At 48.0% G+C, this 7,452-nt stretch overlaps 1 protein-coding gene across 5 annotated transcripts in view; it reads left to right on the top strand.

Moving 5' to 3' along the window:
* Positions 1-7,452, top strand: part of ccdc18 (coiled-coil domain containing 18) — a 46,687-nt gene that overhangs the window by 8,754 nt on the left and 30,481 nt on the right. For 2 of the 5 annotated variants that reach the window (XM_023977825.2, XM_023977829.2), the window contains 9 exons: positions 1,335-1,653; positions 1,776-1,863; positions 2,207-2,433; positions 2,721-2,831; positions 2,968-3,099; positions 3,408-3,542; positions 3,762-3,839; positions 4,149-4,265; positions 4,436-4,603. In XM_023977825.2, coding sequence (XP_023833593.1) covers positions 1,335-1,653; positions 1,776-1,863; positions 2,207-2,433; positions 2,721-2,831; positions 2,968-3,099; positions 3,408-3,542; positions 3,762-3,839; positions 4,149-4,265; positions 4,436-4,603 — 1,375 coding nt within the window. The remainder of the gene's footprint in view (positions 1-1,334; positions 1,654-1,775; positions 1,864-2,206; positions 2,434-2,720; positions 2,832-2,967; positions 3,100-3,407; positions 3,543-3,761; positions 3,840-4,148; positions 4,266-4,435; positions 4,604-7,452) is intronic. The other 3 variants (XM_023977827.2, XM_023977828.2, XM_070436817.1) reach the window with 3 other exon arrangements.

The following is a 7,452-nucleotide window of genomic DNA, read 5'->3' on the forward strand; positions in this document are numbered from 1 at the left end:
CGCTTCGAGGCAAGTAACACAAACATGCATGAGAGCATCTGCTGTTGAGGAACGACTGTGAGATCACGCTCTCCGCAGCCGATGTGAGTAAGACCTTTGAACAGGTCAACATTGACAAGGCCGCAGCCTATAGGGAGGAGGTCAGAGACCTGACCTTGTGGGGCAAGGACAACAACCTCTCCCTCAACGTGATCAAGACAAAGGAGATGATTGTGGACTACAGAAAAAGGAGGACCGAGCATGCCCCCATTCTCAACGACGGGGCTGTAGTGGAGCAGGTTGAAAGCTTCAAGTTCCTTGGCGTCCACATCACCAACAAACTAACATGGTCCAAGCACACCAAGACAGTTGTGAAGAGGGCACGACAAAGCCTATTCCCCCTTAGGAGACTGAAAAGATTTGGCATGGGTCCTCAGATCCTCAAAAGGTTTTACAGCTGCACCATCGAGAGCATCCTGACGGGTTGCATCACTGCCTGGTATGGCAACTGCTCGGCCTCCGACTGCAAGGCACTACTGAGGGTAGTGCGTACGGTCCAGTCCATCACCGGGGCCAAGCTTCCTGCCATCCAGGACTTCTATACCAGGAGGTGTCAGAGGAAGGCCCTAAAAATTGTCAGACTCCAGCCACCTTAGTCATAGACTGTTCTCTATGCTACCACATGGCAAGCGGTACCGGAGCTCCAAGTCGTCGCCCCCCCCCCCCCCTCCTACGCTGCTGCTACTCTGTTATTGTCTGTGCATAGTCACTTTAATAACTTTACCTACATGTACATATTACCTCAATTACCTCGACACTGGTGCCCCCGCGCACTGACTCTGTACCGGTACCCCCTGTATATAGCCTCGCTATTGTTATTTACTGCTGCTCTTTAATTATTTGTTATTCTTATGTCTTACTTTTTGGGGGGTATTTTCTTTTAAACTGCATTGTTGGTTAAGGGCTTTTAAGTAAGCATTTCACTAAGGTCTATCTATACCTGTTGTATTCTGCGCATGTGACAATTTTTTTGGGATATTGGGAAAATATTGCACAATTCAGGTGTGGAAAGCTCTTAGAGACTTGCTCTGAAAGACTCAGTTGTAATCGCTGCCAAAGCTGATTCTACAAAGTATTTACTCTGGTGTGAGTACTTATGTAAATTAGTTATTTCTGTCTTTAATTTTCAATATATTTGCAAACATGTTTTTACTTTGTAATTATGGGGTGTTGTTTTACACACAATCTATTGAATCCATTTTGATTTCAGGCTTTAACACAACAACATGTGGATTAAGTCAAGGGGTATGAATACTTTCTGAATGCACTGTATGTCATTGAAACCATCTCTTTAGTGAGCTGAAGGAAGAGGTTACCCAGGCGCGCACACTCAACACAAAAACCTCTGAGCTCCAGGGACGTCTGGAGGAGGCTGCCCAACGGGCCTCGCGGCTGGAGATGGAGCTGGGGGATCGGGCCTTGGCGGCCAGGGAGCTGACCTCTCTCCACAGGGAGACGGAGGACCTCCGGGCCCTCACCCAGTGCCAGGAACACAGGCTGGTTCAATGCCAGAGAGAGGCCCAGCAGAGCCTGGCTGAATTAGCTAGTCTGGAGAGCATACTGGCTTTGCTGCACCTCCGAGAGGTATGGAGGATTGGGGACACGTACACGCACGTACTTAGACACGTACAGTCACTCACATTCAGACATGTATTTATATGCACAAACACAGACAGTCAACTTGGGGTGATAGGGAGATACTTGTTTAGACACTTGATGGGGTTGTGTTGTTACAGGGCGATGAGGGACCTCTCTGTGTGAAGCCCTGTATGCTGCCACCAGTGGATTACACAGGAAATACAGACCCACTCAGACCCAAGCCAGGTGTGTGTGCAGTACAACCGAATCACAGGCGGCTGGTGGCACCTTCTTTGGGGAGGACAGTTTCATAGTAATGACTGGAATGGTATCTCACGTTTGATACCATCCCATTCACGCCATTCTCGCCATTATTATGAGCCGTTCTCCCATTCACCAGCCTCCTGTGAACCAGATGTATGTCTTTGTACTAAGTTGATGTATTTATGGTTGTTGGGCTGTGTGATATTTTTTCTTTATCTCATTCTCTTCTACCTACCCCCTCTTCCAATCGATCCATCTCCCCCTTCTCCCTCTACACCACTCCACTCCCTTTTCCCTTCTACCCCCCCTCTCCCCACTCCTCCAGGTGAGCGATACCAGCAGCTGCTCCCAGTGCTCCAGGCAGTGGAGGCAGAGCGAGGCAGACAAAGCTCCCTGGCCTCCAGGCTCCAGGAGAGGCTGTCTAAAGCCCAGGAGGAGGTCTCCTCCCTGCACAGCTCCATGGCCCAGAGGGCCTCCCACTACCAGCAGGTCCACAGCGAGCTGCTCCAGAGGGCCAGCCAGGCTACCGATGCCGAGAAGGAGGTGAGGAGAGTGAGTGGGGAAGGGGAGAGGCCACAAGCTTCTTCCCTTATCCCCTTCTGGGTTTGCAGATGTGAAGGGGTAAGGGTAGTAGGGATGGCTTCATCTGCCCTTCCAGTGGACATAGAGCTTCTTTCAGATACTGCCACACAGATGGACTATGAGCGTGTGTGTGTGTTGTGGTGTGTGTGTGTTGTGTGTGTGTGTGTGTGTGTGTGTGTGTGTGTGTATCTGATGTGTGAGTCGTATTTGTTGAATTCTGATCGTCACCCAACGGTGGTCTTGCTGTCCTGCTACAGTTGAAGAAGAAGAGTGCTCGTGTGGCGGCTCTGGAGAAACAGCTGCAAGAGAAGAGCTCTGCCTACTCACTGGCCGCTCTGAAGAACACTCAGCTGGAGCAGGAGCTGCTGGTATGCACACACACACACACACGTCACATTAAGTGACTCATAAAGGATGCTCATTGTAATGAGGTACTCTCTTTCTCTACTTCTCTTTTTATCTCTCTCCCTCTCTTTCTCTCTCCCTCTCTTTCTCTCATCCCAGGAGAAGGCCAGTGCTATCCAGCACTACCAGTCTGTGATGACCAAGAAGCAGAGGGACTTCCAACAGGCTCTGGACAAAAGTCAAAAGGCCCGTGCTGACCAGTGCAAGGAACTGCAGGACAGAGTGGAACTGGTGAGTCTTGTGTTTGTGTGTGGATGGATTAATTGCACTGTCTTTCTTCCTCATTCTTAGGTACAGTTCCTGATTCATCATCAACTTCCTGTGCCGCTTTATCGTTGACTTTTTTGGGGGGCCAGACATTCTCACTCTTCCTTCTCTCATTTCCTCTCTTTTCTAGGAACTGTACAAATAATGGAATCAAGCAAAAGTTTAAAAAGAAAACATGTCGTTGTGGATTCTCTCAGTAGTAGTGGCTTTCTCCCTTTTTATCTCTTTACCTCTGTCCCTTTCTCCCTCTCTTGCTCCTTCCCTGTCTCCAGCTGCAGTTGTCTCTGGACCAGACCCGGGCCCAGGTCTCAGAGCTGGAGCAGGCTGTGTGTTGTGCCCAGAGGGAGAGACACGAGGCCCAGAGCACAGCCCACCTACTGCAGGTCTCCCTGGACCAGCTCACACAGGTCAGAACCACCACAGCTATACAGTTTCATCCTACATCTCCTCTCATAAACCACTACTATGTAACTGGGATGCATGGCACGGCAGCCATTTTGTGCCAGAACACTCATTAAATGACATTTCGTGACCGTACATGAAGCCATAGCGTTAATGAAATGAATAGAATGGCTTGCTTGTGTGCTGTGCACATTGTCATGAGATCTCAATGTACTTATCACCAGGAGAGAGAGACCAAAGTGAGACACAGTGAGGAGGCTCTACGGAGTGTCAAAGAGCAGGCCACCGAGTCTTCCACCAAGGTAACAATAAATGGAAAACACAGTATTGAATGCTATACCCAGGTTTTTCTAGCACTCGGTTTAAATGCATGTCAACTGTATGTACTGTGGTCTACAAAGACGTCTGACTGAACAGTTACTACAGTACCAGTCTTGCGCTTGGTGACGACATATCAAAATCAAGTCGAATGTCTTACCGTTATCTTACCGTAGATCGTTGACAAGGACGTGTACAAGGTTCACAAGGGATGTATGGCAAGGAAAGAGGACAGGAACATGTGTGGTTTGACATAGACCGTATTTATGTTCTGTGTTTGTCGTGTGTTTCAGGTGAGGCAGCTGGAGACAGCCCTGTCGTCCTGTAGGGATGAGCTGAGCTCCCGCCTACTGCAGATGGAGGACGCTAAGCAGCACTTTCAGAGACAGCTGGACGTCAAGAGCAAAGAGGTGTGCGTCTATGTTCCGTGTAGCTTCCTCCCTGTTGCATATACTCCATTGTGACTGTCTGGCACTCCGCTACCGTGCTTGTGTGTGTGTGTCTCACCTTGTCATCTGTGTGTACGTGTCTGAGAGTCCGTGTGTGTGTGTAACCCCCTGTCTCTCTCTCTACTCCACAGCTGTCGTCTCTGCAGGAGGAGTTGCGTAACAGCGCTCTGGTGTGTAGTCGCTCCAGTGAGCGCTGTGTCCAGCTTCAGTACTCCCTGCAGCGGCAGCAGAGCATGCTACAGGAGAGCAGCACCCGTGTGGCCGAACTGGAGGAAAGCCAGAGTCGGCTACAGGGACAGGTACGGAAGCCTGCTTGGAGAGAGTGAGAGGTGCTCTACCTAGACGCCAGGTAGGAATATATGTCTTGTAGACAGGGAGACCGCTGACATTGCAGTGACACCGAAGGTAAAACAGACATTTGTCATGGAGCTCCCTACCGGGACATGGAAACTTGACCCAGGTTGTATCTCAATGGTCAGTAGTCTTTATGCAGCTGAATAAGCAGGACACAGGCCTATTATATTGACTTCAGTGTTAAAGTGCAAACCACTTCCAGTAAGACCCCCTGAAAAGCAAAATGCGTATGTTCTATTCATTCACTTCAACTCATTTTAGTATTTGACTTATCAGGGACATTTTATTGTGGTTAGAATCATTTCACATGCTCTTATGTGGTTATGGTCATTTCACATGCTTTTATGTGGTTATGATCATTTCACATGCTCTTATGTGGTTATGATCATTTTCATATGCTCTTATGTTGGTTATGATCATTTCACATGCTCTTATGTGGTTATGATCATTTCACATGCTCTTATGTGGTTATGTCATTTCACATGCTCTATGTGGTTATGATCATTTCACATGCTCTTATGTGGTTATGATTTTTCACATGCTCTTATTGGTTTGTCATTTCACATGCTTTTTATGTGGTTATGGCTCATTTCAATAGCTTTTATGTGGTTATGATCATTTCACATGCTCTTTGTGGTTATGGTCATTTTCACATGCTTTTATGTGGTTACATGATCATTTCACATGCTCTTATGTGGCTTATGATCATTTTCCATGCCCTTAATGTTTAGAATCATTTGCCACATTGTTCATTTTTTTCTTTCTCAAACTCCCCTCACAACAAGAGCATAGTACAATGACTCCATTAACCAAAGCCAATATAAATCTATTCACTTGCAGGCAGCACTTTTCTGTTTACAAAACGTGGCTTGACAGGGAACATGAGAGCTGAATTTCCCACAGGCAACATGCTTTCTGTGTAAACCTTTTGTCAACTAGGTTATCATCAAGTCTTCCATTTGTTTTAAGGTGAATAATTTAAGTGGGTATTTTACCGTAAGAAAAACCATTATACACAGGTATAAATGCAATTTAAAGTAAAACCAGTTTGTATTTGTAGCCTATTGTGAGCGGACCAAGTAATTGGGCGTCACTCTAAAGCGGGAAGGTGGAACAAACGAGTCAGGAGTAGGTTTCTTGATTGAACACAGTTCTATATTGAGGGCATTTGGTCAACACAAACACTCCAACATAATCAATGAAAATCTCCAGATCAAACAGGAACACAATACGATTGTCTTTAAACTACAACAAAAGTCACCGGATTGTCACCGTCTTAATGGTTCTTCATAGATAGCTCCTCTGTCTCGGTGGCCATCTTCCAGAGATAGTWYTTCCCCCCTCTCTGCTGGTTCCATACTCTCTCTTATAGGGGAAGGAGAATATCTCATTAGTAGTGTCAGCTGTGCTTAATTGCCTCTGGTTACCTTGTCTCCCATGCCTTGTTGGGCTACCATCTGTGAGCCCAGCCTGCCCTCTGGTGGTCCTTCCACACTATGTTCAGGGTAGTGCTTAAACAAACATGGTATTACTAATTGAATATCAATATGGGATATATACACTGCTCAAAAAAATAAAGGGAACACTTAAACAACACAATGTAACTCCAAGTCAATCACACTTCTGTGAAATCAAACTGTCCACTTAGGAAGCAACACTGATTACGACATGATTGACAATAAATTTCACATGCTGTTGTGCAAATGGAATAGACAAAAGGTGGAAATTATAGGCAATTAGCAAGACACCCCCAAAAAAGGAGTGATTCTGCAGGTGGTGACCACAGACACTTCTCAGTTCCTATGCTTCCTGGCTGATGTTTTGGTCACTTTTGAATGCTGCGGTGCTCTCTACTCTAGTGGTAGATGAGACGGAGTCTACAACCCACACAAGTGGCTCAGGTAGTGCAGTTCATCCAGGAGGCACATCAATGCGAGCTGTGGCAAAAAGGTTTGCTGTGTCTGTAGCGTAGTGTCCAGAGCATGGAGGCCTACCAGGAGACAGGCCAGTACATCAGGAGACGTGGAGGAGGCCGTAGGAGGGCAACAACCCAACAGCAGGACCGCTACCTCCGCCTTTGTGCAAGGAGGTGCACTGCCAGAGCCCTGCAAAATGACCTCCAGCAGGCCACAAATGTGCATGTGTCTGCTCAACGGTCAGAAACAGACTCATGAGGTGTATGAGGGCCCCGACGTCCACAGGTGGGGTTGTGCTTACAGCCAGCACCGTGCAGACGTTTGGCATTTGCCAGAGAACACCAAGATTGGCAAATTCGCCACTGGCGCCCTGTGCTCTTCACAGATGAAAGGCAGGTTCACACTGAGCACATGAGCACATGTGACAGACGTGACAGAGTCTGGAGACGCCGTGGAGAATGTTCTGCTGCCTGCCAACATCCTCCAGCATGACCGGTTTGCGGTGGGTCAGTCATGGTGGGGGTGGCATTTCTTTGTGGGGCCGCACAGCCCTCCATGTGCTCGCCAGAGGTAGCCTGACTGCCATTAGGTACTGAGATGAGATCCTCAGACCCTTGTGAGACCATATGCTGACACATGCACATTGTGGCCTGCTGGAGGTCATTTTGGCAGGGCTCTGGCAGTGACCTCCTTGCACAAAGGCGGAGGTAGCGGTCCTTGCTGCGGTTTGTTGCCTCCTACGGCTCCTCCACGTCTCCTGATGTACTGGCCTGTCTCCTGGTAGCGCCTCCATGCTCTGGACACTACGCTGACAGACACAGCAACCTTCTTGCTGCCACAGCTCGCATTGATGTGCCATCCTGGATGAACTGCGACGA

This window comes from Salvelinus sp. IW2-2015, linkage group LG32, assembly GCF_002910315.2.
Source record: "Salvelinus sp. IW2-2015 linkage group LG32, ASM291031v2, whole genome shotgun sequence".
In the NCBI taxonomy this organism is placed as follows: domain Eukaryota; kingdom Metazoa; phylum Chordata; class Actinopteri; order Salmoniformes; family Salmonidae; genus Salvelinus; species Salvelinus sp. IW2-2015.